This window comes from Lycium ferocissimum, chromosome 1 (assembly GCF_029784015.1).
Source record: "Lycium ferocissimum isolate CSIRO_LF1 chromosome 1, AGI_CSIRO_Lferr_CH_V1, whole genome shotgun sequence".
In the NCBI taxonomy this organism is placed as follows: Eukaryota; Viridiplantae; Streptophyta; class Magnoliopsida; order Solanales; family Solanaceae; genus Lycium; species Lycium ferocissimum.
Genome location: NC_081342.1, coordinates 44566138 through 44585334, shown reverse-complemented (window position 1 = coordinate 44585334; position 19197 = coordinate 44566138). Strand labels below are relative to the sequence as shown.

Genomic DNA, 19197 nt, shown 5'->3' with positions numbered 1-19197 from the left:
TTTGCAGGTCATCATGTTTAACCAAGGTGATAGAACGCAAGAAGTAGTAGATATGTCATCCATAGCAAGTTCATTAGCTATGATCATGAATCAAATCTCGGGCATGCAAGCGGGTATGGACGAGATGAGAAGAGAGATGAATGGTGTGAATGGGAAGTTGAAGGGTATGGATGAACGGATGGTGAGTATTGAGAAAGTTCAAATGGAGAGTTCGAGTAGAATGGGCACTCCCGTTCTCGGAATGAAGGTGATGGGGATAAAACACAAGACACTACACTAACCATTACCCCGGGACAAGCCTATGCCTTGTGCAATCCCAACACCACAACCACCTCCACCCAAAGAGCTCCACTACCCCAAACAACCAACCTTCCATCCCAAAACTCCACTTTCCAAAACACCAATCGACAAACCTATCCCCACGTTTACCAACACAACCCGAATGAGGCAATCCCTCAAGTAATCTTACAACAAACACCCCAAGCTCCACCCTAAGTCCAAACACAAGATCCCTTTCCTAACCAAAACCAATACCAATGCCATTACCAATACCCCATGAATGAAGAGGAGTATGATGACTATCCACAAGGTCGGTGGTGGGATGATAACCGGCAAGGAAGGAGGCGTGAAGGAATGAATAACCGGGGAAGGGGAGGAAGAGGAGGTTTTGAGAGGTTTTCGGGCCATGACCCTAGATTCCAAGGTCATGTAGACCTAGGGAGGGCCCAAGGTTATGAAGACCGGGGAAGATGGCAAGATAATGAGCGGAATTTGAACACCATCAAGGTGAACCTTCCTACGTTCCAAGGGGGTAGCAATCCGGAAGAGTTCCTTGAATGGAAATTGCAAAGTGAGCGCATCTTCCTCACGAACAATGTGTCTGAAGCCTTAAAGGCAAAGTATGCCCTCACTCAATTTGAGGGGTACGCTTCTACATGGTGGGAATCCAAGAAGTTACAAAGAGCTCAACAACACATCTATGATCTCCCAACTTGGAACGACTTGATTGAGCTTATGGAGACAAAGTAGCTTCCACCCTCATACCACCAAGATGCACTCAAAAGGTTGTACATGCTGAAGCAAAGGTTGAAAAGTGTGGAAGCATACTTTGATGAGTTTGAGGATTTGCGGATGAAGTCCAAGATAGAAGAGCATGAAGAGTACACTATTATAAGGTTTGTAGCCAACTTGAATCAAGACATCTCTAAACCAATGAGGCTCAAAACCTATAATAGTCTTGAAGAGGCATTCCATGACGCAGCCAAGGTTGAGGCGGATCTAAAAGAAGAGAGGTCCTATAAAGACAAAAGCAAATCGTCTTCAACTTGGAACAAAGGCAAAGAAAAGTGGAAAACTTCCACTTGGGATAAGCCCAAGAGCAATACTCAAGCACCTCAAGCCAAATTCGATTACAAAGCCAAAGGTGATGACAAGGCTAAAGGAGGTAACAATTATAACACCAACTATAACCGACCTTCTACCATCCAATGCTTTAAATGCCAAGGGAGAGGGCACATTGCGAGTGAGTTTCTCAACCGGAGGACTATCACAATAGTGAGGGATGGGTATCGAGCCGATGATGAACATGAGGGCGGGGTTGGTCATAAAGAAGAGGGAGAAAGAAGTGAGTGTGAGGGTGATTCCGATGAAGAGGTTGAGATAAGGTATGAAGAAGCCTTGAATCATGCTATTGTGGCTAGAAGAGCCATGGGGGCTCTAGCTGTCACGACCCAACCCCGTAGGTCGTGACTAGTGCCCGAGCTGGGCACTCGTACCCACCTATCAACTGTAATCAGATCTTAATCAACATAATAAGAATTTATTCGTACATAAAGGCACAACGTCGCACACACATATATACATATATCATATATATAGCCCCAAGATATACAGAACGCAATGCTACCCACGACCCACATTTATGTCTACAGACCTCTAGGAGTAATAACAGAATCATATGACGGGACAGGGCCCCGCCGTACCCCTGAATAAACATATACATATATAACAGAGAAGTCTGTACCAAAATACGGGCTCCTGAACAAGGGAGCGCTCCAACAGCAGAATGAAGGTCCTAAACTGGCGGCGCACCGAAATGATCGTCTGTACCTGCGGGCATGAAATGCAGCTCCCGAAGAAAGGGGGTCAGTACGGAATATGTACTGAGTATGTAAAGCATGGAATACAGTAGATAGAATCGCATTTGAATTTTCGAATTTTAAGAAGTAAGGAATAGAGAACATGAGTACAAAGAACCAGGAAACCACAGAACTTACCTGTAAACATAAATCATACATGTCCATATCATATTCAAATCATTATAGGACTTAGCGATCCCAATAGACAATCATTCTGCACTTGTGTATATATATAGCGTGTCCCGGCCCTCTAGTGAGGGACTCGGTAAGTAAGGTCATATCATCATCATACATATACATATAGCGTGTCCCGGCCCTCTAGTGAGGGACTCGGTGGATAGCGTGTCCCGGCCCTCTAATGAGGGACTCGGTGGATAGCGTGTCCCGGCCCTCTAATGAGGGACTCGGTAAGCAAAATCATGTCATCATCATATCATCATATACATAGCGTGTCCCGGCCCTCTATCGAGGGACTCGGTGAATAATAATATAGCAAAGCTGCGCACGAAAACATGTCCTGGCCCGGGACTCAGTGAATAGAGGTCATAATCATACGCACGAACAGAGTAGTAAGAAGTCACACGCACATAATCATCATTACCAATTCAATAGAATAATCAAAACGAACCTTCATTTAAAAGCTAACCAATAGTCAAATCCAGTTTCTCCCGAATGTTTCTCGGGAACATATCAAAATAGAACTTTAGCCATCATAGTTACGCATCAAAATCATATATACGTGCAATTCCTCATTACAGATTTAACAGATAGGTAAGTGATCATACTCGGGGGTCGGGGTGGTAGTCATTTTAAGTTCTTTCCAAAAGTCATCAGAAGTGTACAAAGGAAAGTCTCGCGGGCCCACGGATAGGTGTCAACCCAAATCCGAGCCCGCCTATGAAGGTCGGGGATGTTATACATTATGGAACCTCCTATGAGCGTTTCGAAGCGATCCGAGCCCGTTTGTGAAAGTTACGGACGTTCGTAGTTTCAGATTCGTTTAAGAACAAAATTCTTTTGAAGACAAAACTTTTATGCAACTTTTAACAATATAGCCATACGAAAGACATAGGAACTATAATCCGACTACATTAGGAATACGAATATCAAGAGAGAGCTAAGAGTCATGGACATGCTTGGATCACCAGAGTAGAGTTACCTCGAGAATCGTGTCATAGCTTATTTACTCTAAGACATGCCACGAGAAAGAAAAAGTAGCTTTACATACCTTGTCTATTCTCCAAGATAATCCAAACTTACGTCGCGAACTCCCCAAGATCTACAATATGCCATTAAATGCCAAATATTAACCAAGGCACTTAGGAGTTCAATTTCAACTAACACTTATTCTACAGAAATTTGGGCAGCATTTCCCCTGTAAATGCGACACCCCGAGAATTCAACTCGGCCAATTTCATCAACCACAATACCAACAAACATTCTAACAACATCAATCATTACTTCAAAACACATTTTAACATCAACCATCTTCTTTTACATAATGCGACGACATTCGCTTATATTCAATTCAACCACATAGAATCAAACTAACGTCAATGCTCATACGTTCAATTACTAATCCGAAATCATTCAAACAATATTCAAGGACATTTTAAGCAATTCACACAATATTTCAAACAACCCAACCATACCACCATCTTACCCGAAATCTCTCCAACTCAACATAAACAACACGAACGCATTTCTTTCTTTCAAAACTCATGAACTATACCAACCATCTTCATTTTAACAATGTTATCATCCTAAATGTAAATTTACATAAAAGTTACATTGGCTTCCAATTCAGCCCACAACCATCACAACTTCAAATTGATTCATTAAACTTTCATTATCAACATGGAATCCACACGACAACAACAAACAAAACGCTAAATAAAATTAATTCATTCTTGGCATACATACTACATATGCACGGTTCCAACACCCTCTACACGGCTACAACATCAACATGCCATTTTCATGATTTCCATCCATTTCCACACACTACAACAACATGCAAACATGCTAAATACCATTAATCCTTTGCTCCTACAAACCACACACACACGGCCAACACCTACATATGCACGGCTTCACTCTTAACATCCATATTTCATGAATTTCATTCATTTCTACATACCACAACACCCACAAACCATTCATAACATATAAAAAGGAAGATTGAAGCATACCTTCTTCACTTGGTTCTTCAACTTAGCTAGGGCTTGTTTTTGAACTAATTCTTGTTCTTACCACTCCAACAACCACTCCATGTTGTTCTCCACCTTCTAATGAGTTGAAATGCTTGAGAAAAATATTTTTGGGATGAAGATTTGATCTTCACTTTTTTTTCTCCTCTTGGCCGAATGGCCTCTTATTCTTTTTCTCTCCAAGTTTTCTTGAAATTTCTAGATGGAGAAGATGAATATGATGACCACTTTGTCATCTTTTAATTTCATATGGTAGCCAACCATGTGGCCATGGCCCACATAAGGTGGCCGGCCACATGGCCCTTGTTTCTCTTTTTTTTTTTTTTTTTTCCTTTTTCATGAGCTACATACTTTCTAAAAATAGCTTTTGACCCCAAATGTTTTCTTAATATTTCCATGCCAATAAAATCATACACACTTATACTTTTAAAACATACAAAAGTCTCTACTTCGTTTCCCGGAACGGTCTTGTCCTTAACTTATCGAGGTTGATTCGGATTATCCCGACGTACGAAATACGGGATATAACATCCTTCCCCCCTTTAGAACATTCGTCCTCGAATGTTCAACTAGTCTTATAAAATCGTATAAGGATCTTGGGGGTTTCCTTTACTGCCATGGTATGCAATCTCATCTATTAATAATATTCCTTGCCTTGCGAGCATGTAATAAAGTCCCCTATTCTCGGGTCAAACTTTCCTTTTTCGTCGAATCTCATTGCATCTTTTATGAATAATATCTCCAGACATTCCCACTCGTCAATTTGGAATTTTAAGTGTCGACGCCGATTATCGTCATATAATTTCTGTCGTTTCTGAGCTGCTAATAGCCGTTCCCTGCTTCGACTATCATCAGCTGATATAATTCTGAAGGGTTTTGATACATAAATTTACCCTCTTGTCACTCGACCTTGTAACATTTTAGGCACATTGTCTTATGTCATTTCTTTATCTTTAACACAAACTCTTCTATTGTCCCTTCGCTCAGATTTTGCTCCCAACTTCCCGGTCACACATTACATAGCAATCTTCACAAGAATATGCAAAGGTGCTTTATTTAGCCTGAAATATCTTAGCATGGTTTCACTATTCCTTACGTCTGTTTCACTTTGTTTACTCCTTTCTTTCCTTACAACCGGTATCGAAATAGGTCTTTGGTCCAACCATAGCCATATCAGGTTTGTCCTCCGGGTTCATTCTATCTCGGTAACGTAGCTTAAACCATCTCTACATCTTTCCTTAACGCACCCAAACTATTATCACCATTTTGTTATTACTGAATCCTAGCTTTTCTCCTTAGGTATTCGCTTAATCTCATCTTTAGCATATATATGTTCACGGGTATCATAACTACGCTCGTATGACTTATATAGAATGTATTCCATCTTAATTACGGCTCCTCTCTCTTTTTTTCTCTCCTGGTTCATTCTACAATTACTTCTCAGCACTATCTCAATTGCCATTCCAGCCTCTACCCTTTTTGTCGGCTTGGGTCTTACTAACTTGTCTCGGCGAGGAATCTTACTTTCCGCCGGGTATCCGTATCAAACACGTTGTGGTATTAATTGTCTTTATCTGATACTTGCATCTCTCTCATCCGCTTCCCCCCTTTAGGGGTGTACTTATATTATTACCTGATTATATTCTACTCTATATCTGCGTTCTCCAATTTCCATTAGGCAGCACTTTTTATTCCGATATCTAGGTCCCCTCGCCATTCGTCTACTCACTTTCTTCCTTTTCCAATATCGCTATGTTAGCACTCCCCAGGTTTACCTTATACTAAAACAATATCAGCTTGCCTTATGGCATTCATGCCACTTATTTTCTTTTCTTTTCGCTCGAATTTCATCGTCCTGTCCGATCAATGCCTTCCATATGCCGTCACATTGGTTGCCGAAATACGTATATCTGTTAACATAACCATGTATGGGATATTATGCACACGTGGACATATGGCTACCTCCTCACTTACAAATTATTTCCAAACACTATTCCAACTCATCCTAATCCTAAAACTGTGACGCCTCTTCTTTCTTTCCCCGATCTGGTCCGTTCCGGGCTACCCGACCTCTTAAGATTTCCGCCTATTCTGTGTATTTTAACCCCTTTTAGACTACTCTAGCTTCCATTTGCTCCCTACGTCTGGATTGTAAGACTTCCAGAAACTTCCCAGGGGGTCACCCATCCTAAAATTTCTCTCACTCTAGCACGCTTAACCTTGGAACTCCGATGGAATACGGTGCTCTAACGCTGGTATAACCGCGTCCACCTCACTGCGACCTTCGTTACATAACTTGGAGTAGGGTCAAGTCTTAACAGGTTTCCGAACGCTCTTATAACACAATTACTATTTTACCCTTTTTCGATCCTTAACATTCATTTTTCACCTATAGGTACAACTATTTTCCGTCTTAGTCTCCCAGGTCCCCAATAGCGACGGACACACCTTAACCGCCGTTATTTACACATACTCGGTTATCGGCTTCCGAATTCCTACCTGTCGCTGTTTAATAACATTCACACAGTAATTACACATACATAAAAAAAAATATTACAATAAAGGCTCATATACCTGTATCCACATCTGGTGTCGCCTCCTGGTCCGTCGGCCTAGTCGAGCATACATGCGGTTCGAAGGACCGCTAGGGCCAGAGGCTCGCCACGACCTCGCCGCCGGCCGGTGCGCGCATACCCCGCCCCGTGGGGCGCGTCGCTACAGAAGGAGAAGGTGGACCGGCAACTGACTCTGTAAGCCTGGCTGCACCACCCGGGTTGCCCACATAACTCCCTCATGATATGGCCCTGACGGCCGCAAGTAAAGCAAGCACCTGTAACGTAACGGCATTCCCCCGGATGGCGCCTGCCGCACTGAGGGCACTGAGGCATAGATGGCCCCGTCTGGCTCAAACCCCTGCTCGACTGTGAACCCGAGGCCCTGGAGCTCTGACCGGCTCTCGAATACCCTGTGCTATCAAATCTCCTACCCGAAATCCGCGGGGGTGCGCTCTGCGCTGGCTGAGAAGAGGGCCCAGTATACTGTGGAGGCCGCCCGCCTCGAGACTCCCCAGAATAACCGGCCGATCTAGCCCTCTTGGGCTGGCCCCTATCATACTCCCTGTCGGGCCGACGCCCTCTGTGTCGATCCTTCATACCCTGGGCATATGCCTGTACCCGGGCAATATCCATACCGAGCTGGGAGGCCATCGCCATACAGCTATCGATCAAATAAGGATCAAGCTCCATCACAAACTGATGTACTCTGTCAGCCATATCAGCCACGATAGTAGGCGCATATCTAGCCAAGGAGTCAAACTCAAGACTATACTCCCGAACACTCCTACCATTCTGTCTCAGATGTAGGAATCTGTGAACCCTGGCTCGCCTCGTCTCTGGAGGCAGGAAATGGCCAAGAAAGGCCTCCACAAACTCGTCCCATATAGCTGGAGGAGCATCCAGGCCCTTGGATAACTCCCACTCGTACCAGTTAGCAGCTACATCATACAACCGATACGACGCAAACTCGACAGACTCAGCCTCGGAAGCCTTAATCAACCGCAACGTACGCTGCATCTGTCTGATGAACTCCTGAGGGTCCTCCTCGGGCTTTGACCCGAAAAACTCTGGCGGATTACAGGTCAAGAAATAGCGGGCCCTCTGACTGTCACGTCGGTCTGCATAATCACTCCCTAAACCATACCTGCGGGCCTGCCCCGCCACAATCCTGGTCAATAGCTGGACCGCATCTCGCATGGCCCTATCCTCCGCCCCTACCTGGGAAGCTGGAGGCTCGAGTGCCGGGGGTGGGGCCGTCCCCTGACCTGCAGCTGTGGCTGCTCCAAGTCCATCTGATACTGGCGGTGTAGCAGAACTGGCCGTCGGGGGCACGACCTCAAGTACAGGCTCAGCACGGGCCCTAGTAACTCCCCGGGCCTGGCTAGTCTCTCCCGCCACTGTGGACTTGCCCTTCTGGGCAGCTGTCGCCTTTCTCGGAGGCATCGCTGAAACATAACAATTCGTTAGAAGGGAATCATCCTGATAACACAGCTCTATCGCACGATCTAAGATCAGAAAGAGGGGTAGTATCCTAAATGTCCTGTAGCCTCCTGTTTATAGATGTGGTGTACGACACACCGATAAACAGGACTCTACTAGACACGGTCTGTAGACATTCCGAGGACGAACCGCTCTGATACCACTTTTGTCACGACCCAACCCCGTAGGTCGTGACTAGTGCCCGAGCTGGGCACTCGTACCCACCTATCAACTGTAATCAGATCTTAATCAACATAATAAGAATTTATTCGTACATAAAGGCACAACGTCGCACACACATATATACATATATCATATATACAGCCCGAAGATATACAGAACGCAATGCTACCCACGACCCACATTTATGTCTACAGACCTCTAGGAGTAATAACAGAATCATATGACGGGACAGGGCCCCGCCGTACCCCTGAATAAACATATACATATATAACAGAGAAGTCTGTACCAAAATATGGGCTCCTGAACAAGGGAGCGCTCCAACGAAGAAATGAAGGTCCTAAAGCGGCGCGGCGCACCGAAATGATCGTACGTACTGCGGGCGAATGAAACGCCCCCGAAGAAAGGGGTCGGTACGAAATATGTACCGAGTATGTAAAGCATGGAATACGAGAGATAGAATCGCGCTGAAGTAAGGAATAGAGAACATGAGTACAGTAACCAGGAAACCAACAGAACTTACCTGTAAAATAAATCATACATGTCCATATCATATTCAAATCATTATAGGACTTAGCGATCCCAATAGACAATCATTCTGCACTTGTGTATACATATAGCGTGTCCCGGCCCTCTAGTGAGGGACTCGGTAAGTAAGGTCATATCATCATCATACATATACATATAGCGTGTCCCGGCCCTCTAGTGAGGGACTCGGTGGATAGCGTGTCCGCCCCTACAGTGAGGGACTCGGTGGATAGCGTGTCCCGCCCTCTAATGAGGGACTCGGTAAGCAAAATCATGTCATCATCATATCATCATATACATAGCGTGTCCCGGCCCTCTATCGAGGGACTCGGTGAATAATAATATAGCAAAGCTGCGCACGAAAACATGTCCTGGCCCGGGACTCAGTGAATAGAGGTCATAATCATACGCACGAGCAGAGTAGTAAGAAGTCACACACACATAATCATCATTACCAATTCAACAGAATAATCAAAACGAACCTTCATTTAAAAGCTAACCAATAGTCAAATCCAGTTTCTCCCGAATGTTTCTCGGGAACATATCAAAATAGAACTTTAGCCATCATAGTTACGCATCAAAATCATATATACATGCAATTCCTCATTACAGATTTAACAGATAGGTAAGTGATCATACTCGGGGGTCGGGGTGGTAGTCATTTTAAGTTCTTTCCAAAAGTCGTCAGAAGTGTACAAAGGAAAGTCTCGCGGGCCCACGGATCGGTGTCAACCCAAATCCGAGCCCGCCTATGAAGGTCGGGGATGTTATACATTATGGAACCTCCTATGAGCGTTTCGAAGCGATCCGAGCCCGTTTGTGAAAGTTACGGACGTTCGTAGTTTCAGATTCGTTTAAGAACAAAATTCTTTTGAAGACAAAACTTTTATGCAACTTTTTACAATATAGCCATACGAAAGACATAGGAACTATAATCCGACTACATTAGGAATACGAATATCAAGAGAGAGCTAAGAGTCATGGACATGCTCGGATCACCAGAGTAGAGTTACCTCGAGAATCGTGTCATAGCTTATTTACTCTAAGACATGCCACGAGAAAGAAAAAGTAGCTTTACATACCTTGTCTATTCTCCAAGATAATCCAAACTTACGTCGCGAACTCCCCAAGATCTACAATATGCCATTAAATGCCAAATATTAACCAAGGCACTTAGGAGTTCAATTTCAACTAACACTTATTCTACGAAATTTGGGCAGCATTTCCCCGTAAATGCGACACCCCGAGAATTCAACTCGGCCAATTTCATCAACCACAATACCAACAAACATTCTAACAACATCAATCATTACTTCAAAACACATTTTAACATCAACCATCTTCTTTTACATAATGCGACGACATTCGCTTATATTCAATTCAACCACATAGAATCACACTAACGTCAATACTCATACGTTCAATTACTAATCCGAAATCATTCAAACAATATTCAAGGACATTTTAAGCAATTCACACAATATTTCAAACAACCCAACCATACCACCATCTTACCCGAAATCTCTCCAACTCAACATAAACAACACGAACGCATTTCTTTCTTTCAAAACTCATGAACTATACCAACCATCTTCATTTTAACAATGTTATCATCCTAAATGTAAATTTACATAAAAGTTACATTGGCTTCCAATTCAGCCCACAACCATCACAACTTCAAATTGATTCATTAAATTTTCATTATCAACATGGAATCCACACGACAACAACAAACAAAACGCTAAATAAAATTAATTCATTCTTGGCATACATACTACATATGCACGGTTCCAACACCCTCCACACGGCTACAACATCAACATGCCATTTTCATGATTTCCATCCATTTCCACACACTACAACAACATGCAAACATGCTAAATACCATTAATCCTTTGCTCCTACACACCACACACACACGGCCAACACCTACATATGCACGGCTTCACTCTTAACCTCCATATTTCATGAATTTCATTCATTTCTACATACCACAACACCCACAAACCATTCATAACATATAAAAAGGAAGATTGAAGCATACCTTCTTCACTTGGTTCTTCAACTTAGCTAGGGCTTGTTTTTGAACTAATTCTTGTTCTTACCACTCCAACAACCACTCCATGTTGTTCTCCACCTTCTAATGAGTTGAAATGCTTGAGAAAAATATTTTTGGGATGAAGATTTGATCTTCACTTTTTTTTTCTCCTCTTGGCCGAATGGCCTCTTATTCTTTTCCTCTCCAAGTTTTCTTGAAATTTCTAGATGGAGAAGATGAATATGATGACCACTTTGTCATCTTTTAATTTCATATGGTAGCCAACCATGTGGCCATGGCCCACATAAGGTGGCCGGCCACATGGCCCTTGTTTCTCTTTTTTTTTTCCTTTTTCATGAGCTACATACTTTCTAAAAATAGCTTTTGACCCCAAATGTTTCCTTAATATTTCCATGCCAATAAAATCATACATACTTATACTTTTAAAACATACAAAAGTCTCTACTTCGTATCCCGGAACGGTCTTGTCCTTAACTTATCGAGGTTGACTCGGATTATCCCGACGTACGAAATATGGGATATAACACTAGCTAGGGAAGAGAATGACCAAAGGGAAAACTTGTTTCATGCACGATGCAAAATTGTGGATAAGGTGTGCTCCTTAATCATTGATGGCGGAAGTTGTACGAATGCTGTTAGCCAATTTTTAGTTGAAAGTATGAAATTCCCCACCCGCAAGCACTCTAATCCCTACAAATTCCAATGGTTTAATGAATGTGGCGAAATGAGGGTCAACAAGCAAGCCATTATCAAATTTAGCATTGGCAAGTACCAAGATGAGATTTTGTGTGATGTGTTACCCATGCAAGCTTGCCATCTATTGCTTGGAAGACCTTGGCAATTTGATGTTGATGCCCAACATAGTGGGAGAACTAACAAGTACTCATTTGTGGTCAAGGGGAAAAAGTACATTCTTAACCCACTAACCCCTTACCAAGTGAGTGAGGATTATCGAGTGATGAGGGAGCTTCGGGAGAAGTATAAAAGGGAAGAAAAGGAGAAGGGTGAGAAGGAGACTTTGTTGGTCATAAATGGAGAGGGGACATCTCAAGATGGTTCCAAGAAATGTTTGTTGGCCAAACCAAGTAATTGTTTAAAAGGGGTTGACGAGAGACACTTCATGGTGTGTCTGGTCAACAAAGATCTTCTCCTAAATGCTAACCAAGCTACTAGCACTTTGCCTAGTAGCATGTCTTCTCTTTTGCAGGAATATGAAGCCTTGTTCCCGGAGGAGATGCCCGATGGCTTACCTCATTTGAGAGGTATTGAGCACCAAATCGACTTTGTACCGGGTTCCCAAATTCCCAACAAATCGGCTTATAGGAGCAATCCGGAAGAAATAAAAGAATTGCAAAGGCAAATGGATGAGCTCCTTAAAAAGGGGCTAGTGAAGGAGAGTCTTAGCCCGTGTACCGTTCCGGTGATTCTTGTTCCAAAGAAAGATGGCACTTGGAGGATGTGCATTGATTGTAGAGCTGTCAACAAAATCACGGTAAAGTATCGCCATCCCATTCCGAGGCTTGATGATTTGTTGGATGAGCTTTGTGGCTCAAGTGTGTTTTCGAAGATTGATCTTAGAAGTGGCTATCACCAAATTCGAATGAGCCCCGGTGATGAGTGAAAAACGGCCTTCAAAACCAATTTTGGACACTATGAGTGGCTTGTCATGCCATTCGGACTAACCAATGCACCTAGCACATTTATGAGGTTGATGAACTATGTCATGAAACACTTTATCAACAAGTTTGTAGTTGTTTATTTTGATGATATCCTTGTGTATAGCAAATCAATTGAAGAGCATGTAGGCCATTTGAGGCAAGTATTTGATGTCTTATTGCGTGAGAGGTTGTTTGCTAACATCAAGAAATGTGCTTTTTGTGTTGATAAAGTGGTGTTCTTGGGTTTTGTAGTGAGTGCAAATGGTGTGGAGGTTGACGAAGAAAAAGTGGAGTCTATTAGAACTTGGCCAACTCCTAAAAATGCAATCGATGTGAGGAGTTTCCATGGGTTGGCATGTTTCTATAGAAGGTTTGTAAAGGGGTTTAGTACAATTGCCTCTCCCTTAACCGAATTGATCAAGAAAGATGTTCCTTTTGTTTGGGGAGATGAGCAAGAGAAGGCGTTTCAAGAATTGAAATCCATGTTGAGTTCGTCACCATTGTTGCAATTACCCAATGAAAACTTTTGGTCACACCCTAATTTCCGATAGGGCGTGATGGGCACCCGACCCTTACTTAGGGCTGAGCGAACCCGCCGACTCTCGTTATACTCATAATCATGCTGGGCCCTTAAATCCTGACGGAATGCATAAGGAAAGCTTTTCGAAGAACAATATGATTTTCATCTTTCTCAACTCAAATAAAATCTGTAACATATGAAACTTGTAACACAATGCATAATAATACATCGGCTTACATAGCCGCTTACAAAACTGACATCTTATATACACGACCCTGTCTGCAAAGTCTCTAACATAACTCCGGATACCATAACAAAAGCACTCTGACTCGGTAGCACTTCGGGAGGAAATGAAGCTCGCCGATCCAGCTGGAACATCTTCTACTCATCTGTATATACCTGCGTGGCATGAAACGCAGCCCCCGAAGGAAGGGGGTCAGTACGGAATATGTACTGAGCATGTAAAGCATGAAATATAGTAAACAGAACCATATTGAAGTAAGGAGTACAAGAAAATTAGTACCGTAACCAGAAAACCATAAAACTTGTCTTTGAAACATAAATCATGCATGTCAATGACATTATGAGACTGAATGACATAAGAAAATAGTCATCATGTACATGTACATATAGCGTGTCCCGGCCCTCTAATGAGGGACTCGGTAAGTAAAATCATGTCATCATGTCATCATATATATACATAGCGTGTCCCGGCCCTCTAGTGAGGGACTCGGTGAATAGAATCATCATATGCCATCCTGGCCGCCATCCCCATATCATCACATCATCATATACATATATATAGCGTGTCCCGGCCCTCTAGTGAGGGACTCGGTGAATAATGCAGTGGAATGTGCACGAATGCGTGTCCTGGCCTGATACGACCCCAACAAGCACAAGGCCTTTCACAAGAAGTCAAGCAAGAGAACTTCAAGAGTTACAAGCTTTGTTCATGAAAAAGGATGCCTTGGAGGAGATTGGAGAGAAGACTTCGCGAATTTACAACGTTTGGGAGTTGGCATTGGAAGAGTTGCAAAGTGGCTAGAAGCGCAAAATGGCTAAAAGTGCAACTATGGGGCGAAGATTGCAATTGGAGGTCATACTTGCAAGTTATGGGGTTAGAATGGCAATTGGAGGTCATAATTGCAAGTTATGAGGCTTTGGATGCAATTGAAGACCCATGTGGGTATTTTTGCAAAAGAGCCACTTTAGGGCCTTTTGGTGTAATAGGCATTAGTATAAATACTTATTTTCATCCATTTGGAAGAGTTAGCTTGGATATTGTGAGAACTCAAATATTGAGAGATTTTAGTTAATAGATAGATTGTTAGGTTACTACACTAAGTGTGATTTCATTGTTGCAAATTGAATTTGCTTATCCATTGAATTCATCTAGATTGCTCATTTGTGGTTTCCAATTGAGTCTTCCAATTGATTCAAATTGCTTTGGTTCTTTTAGTTGAATTCATAATAGGAGGGTCTAAGTTTCATATACTTAGATTTGCCTATAGGATTCATTACTAATTGGGTCAAGTATCTATCCTCTATTCTCCTCAATCCCAATTCTTCATTTATCTTTTGTTTTCTTTTATTTTTGTTTACTTCTTAGAGTTTCCTTAGGTGGAATTTTATCATTTGGTATCAAAGCATAGGCTAAGAGATTGTTCCCACAATTTCTAATCCTAGGTTCGAAATCTGAAAATCACAAAAAAAAAAAAAAAAAAATTGAAAATTGTTTTGTGGTTTGATTTTGTTGTTTTTGAAGTTAGATTTGAGTTTGTTGTGGTGGAAAACATCTAGAAACGAAATTTGAAGCCATTTGGGTAAGGATTGAAGTTTCCACCATTAGAGGTTCATCAAAGCTTGAAGAACTCAAAGTGGGTTTGGTTGATTTTGGTGAAATTGAGCTTTGGTTCATATTGGGCTTTGTTGTCTAAGTGATAAGGAGCTTATATCTAGAAATTGGGGGAAAACGAGTTGATTTGGACCACATTGGGTTTTTAAGTGTTCTTCATTGTTCATCTTTGTTCTTGGTGAAGAAGAAGATAAAAAGGAAAGTTAGATCCAAGAAATCCAAGTCAAAAATTGAAAAGTTGTTTTTCTACCCAAAAAAGGGAATTACTAGGTTGAGTGGGCCCAGAAACGTCATCAGATCCAAGAAATTCGATCCAAATTTCGAGACAATCGAGTTCAACACGAAATCACTGAAGCTGAGAATATTGCAAATTACGGCCCGTAAATCACTTTACGGACCGTAATTTGGGTCGTAAACTTCGATCTGGCGATAAGGAGCTCACTGGAATTTGGAACCTTATTAAATACGGCCCGTAAAGCATAATACGGACCGTAAATCACAATACGGCCCGTATCTCGTAGGTCGTAAAAGGCAAGGAACATTCGTTTTTGGGATCACTAAATACGGCCACGAAGGACGAACCGTAAACCACAATACGGCCCGTATCTCGTGGGTCGTAAAGTGCAAGGTACATTCTTTTGGGCATCACTAAATACGGACACGAAGGACGGTCCGTAAACCAAAATACGGACCGTATTTTATCAAGTTCAATCCGTAAACTTCAAGGCAGCTCAGTCGTATTTCTAAGGTGCAAATCTTGTCTTAATTCATTTCAATTCCAAAAAATTTCTTGGGATTGCTTGTTGATTTTGTGTCCCTAATCCTTTGGTAGGGAGCAAAAAAAAAAAAAGAGTATAGAATTTTAAAAATTTTCATTATTTCAAATTGATACCTTACATCAATTGGGGCTTCACGGTCGTGTTTTCAAATTATCACCTACCCGGGTCCGAAATTTTATTTATTTTCCGATTTTAGCATTCCAATTTCTTGTGTCTCTCAACTAGTAACCATTTAGTAGTTGCTCCTACTTGTGTTTACTAGTTCTTGTGTCCGCATTTCTTTCGTCCATTTTGCTTTTGAGTCGTCCGTCATTCATCTAAACAAGAATCCATTCTACCACAAAGGATAAGCAACGTGTGAATTTGATTGGGCGAGCGATTCATCAACAACTTCGAAAGAGCACGGAGTGTGGTAAGGTTGAGAGTTCAATACGAGTGAAGTGAGGCTTTTATTACTAATCTTGTTTGCTAGTTTTGCAGTCATCATGTCTAACCAAGGTGATAGAACGCAAGACGTAGTAGATATGTCATCCATAGCAAGTTCATTGGCTATGATCATGAATCAAATCTCGGGCATGCAAACGGGTATGGAAGAGATGAGAGGAGAAATGAATGGGAAGTTGAAGGCTATGGATGAACGGATGGTGAGTATTGAGAAAGTTCAAATGGAGGGTTCGAGTAGAATGGGCACTCCTCGTTCTAGGAATGAAGGTGATGGGGATAGAACACAAGATACCACTCCAACCATTACTCCGGGACAAGCCCATGCCTTGTGCAATCCCAACACCACAACCACCTCCACCCAAAGAATTCCACTACCCCAGACAACTAACCTTCCATCCCAAAACTCCACTTTCCAAAACACCAATCGACAAACCTACCCCCACGTTTACCAACACAACCCGAATGAGGCAATCCCTCAAGTACCTTTACAACAAACACCCCAAGCTCCACCCCAAAACCAAACACATGATCCCTTTCCTAACCAAAACCAATACCAACGCCACTACCAATACCCCATGAATGAAGAGGAGTATGATGACTATCCACAAGGAAGGTGGTGGGATGATAACCCGCAAAGAGGGAGGCGTGGAGGAATGAATAACCGGGGGAGGGGAGGAAGAGGAGGTTTTGAGAGGTTTCCAGGCCATGACCCTAGATTCCAAGGTCATGTAGACTTAGGAAGGGCCCAAGGTTATGAGGACCGGGGAAGATGGCAAGATAATGAGCGAAATTTGAACACCATCAAGGTGAACCTTCCTACGTTCCAAGGAGGAAGCAATCCGGAAGAATTCCTTGAATGGAAATTGCAAAGTGCGCATCTTCCTCACAAACAATGTGTCCGAGGCATTGAAGGCAAAGTATGCCCTCACTCAATTTGAGGGGTACGCTTCTACTTGGTGGGAATCCAAGAAGTTACAAAGAGCTCAACAACACATCTATGATCTCCCAACTTGGAACGACTTGATTGAGCTCATGGAGACAAGGTGGCTTCCATCCACATACCACCAAGATGCACTCAAAAGGTTGTACATGTTGAAGCAAGGGTTAAAAAGCGTGGAAGCGTACTTTGATGAGTTTGAGGACTTGCGGATGAAGTCCAAGATAGAAGAGCATGAAGAGTACACTATTATAAGGTTTGTAGCCAACTTGAATCGAGACATCTCTAAACCAATGAGGCTCAAAACCTATAATAGTCTTGAAGAGGCATTCCATGATGCATCCAAGGTTGAGGCGGATCTAAAAGAAGAGAGGTCTTATAAAGACAAAAGCAAATCGTCTTCAACTTGGAACAAAGGCAAAGAAAAGTGGAAAACTTCCACTTGGGATAAACCAAGAGCAACACTCAAGCACCTCAAGCCAAATTCGATTACAAAGCCAAAGGTGATGACAAGGCTAAAGGAGGTAACAATTCTAACACCAACTATAATCGACCTTCTACCATCCAATGTTTTAAGTGCCAAGGGAGAGGGCACATTGCTAGTGAGTGTCCCAACCGGAGGACTATCACCATAGTGAGGGATGGGTATCGAACCGATGATGAACATGAGGGCGGGGATGGTTGTGAAGAAGAGGGAGAAAGAAGTGAGTGTGAGGGTGATTCCGATGAAGAGGTTGAGATAAGGTATGAAGAACCCTTGAATCATGCTATTGTGGCTAGAAGAGCCATGGGGGCTCTAGCTAGGGAAGAGAATGACCAAAGGGAAAACTTGTTTCATGCACGGTGCAAAATTGTGGATAAGGTGTGCTCCTTAATCATTGATGGCGGAAGTTGTACGAATGCTGTTAGCCAATTTTTAGTTGAAAGTATGAAATTCCCCACCCGCAAGCACTCTAATCCCTACAAATTCCAATGGTTTAATGAATGTGGCGAAATGAGGGTCAACAAGCAAGCCATTATCAAATTTAGCATTGGCAAGTACCAAGATGAGATTTTGTGTGATGTGTTACCCATGCAAGCTTGCCATCTATTTCTTGGAAGACCTTGGCAATTTGATGTTGATGCCCAACATAGTGGGAGAACTAACAAGTACTCATTTGTGGTCAAGGGGAAAAAGTACATTCTTAACCCACTAACCCCTTACCAAGTGAGTGAGGATTATCGAGTGATGAGAGAGCTTGGAGAAGTATCAAAGGGAAGAAAGGAAAGTGAAAAGAATCTAGGGTTTTTGTGAGCTCATATCAAAGAGCCCAATATTCAATTTGCCTTAATTTCAACTCAATCACCACACCCACTTTTTGAATTTTGGTCAATGAAGAAATTTGGAGATTTGGTACTAAGGAACGAATCTAATAACAAAACAACAAAATAAACACAAAATTTTTGGTTCAAATTTGAAGAAACGATTGATACAATAATTGCAAGAATTAAAAGAGATAGATAATTTGACACAACTTAGACTCAATTTAGCAACCAAAGTTATAGAAAACTAAGACCTCTAAATTTAAGAATAAGAAGCAACCAAATTCTTAGGATGACAAAAGGGATTAGACTAATAACTATTCTCAACAAACCAAGGCTAACAATCTCTCAACACTCAAAAGAGTTTACAATTCTCAAAATATCAATATTCAAAATAGTCTTCTTCTATTTATACTATACACCCTTAATGAGAGAGAGCTATTCTTCTTTCTTCAAAATCTTGAAATCTCCTTTGCAAGAGCCATTGTGGTGACTTCCCATTTCCTCTTCTTCTCCCCAAGCAATCTTCATCAACAAAGACTTGGGATCCAAA

The 19197-nt window shown here is 42.2% G+C and overlaps 1 protein-coding gene across 1 annotated transcript; it reads left to right on the top strand.

The window, feature by feature from the left end:
- Positions 1–1071: 1071 nt before the first annotated feature.
- On the top strand, positions 1072–12770 carry LOC132064565 (uncharacterized). Its single transcript, XM_059457586.1, has 2 exons — positions 1072–1664; positions 11771–12770. Exons 1-2 carry the CDS (start codon positions 1072–1074, stop codon positions 12768–12770), a joined length of 1593 nt encoding a protein of 530 aa, XP_059313569.1.
- The last annotated feature ends 6427 nt before the right edge of the window (positions 12771–19197 follow it).

What these genes read in the sequence shown, in the direction of transcription:
- LOC132064565 (XM_059457586.1), top strand. Translation starts at nt 1,072, where the DNA reads ATGCTGAAGCAAAGGTTGAAAAGTGTGGAAGCATACTTTGATGAGTTT. An exon ending in GATGAAGAGGTTGAGATAAG is followed by an intron (nt 1,665 to 11,770) that starts GTATGAAGAAGC and finishes TGATGGCGGAAG; the next exon opens with TTGTACGAATGCTGTTAGCC.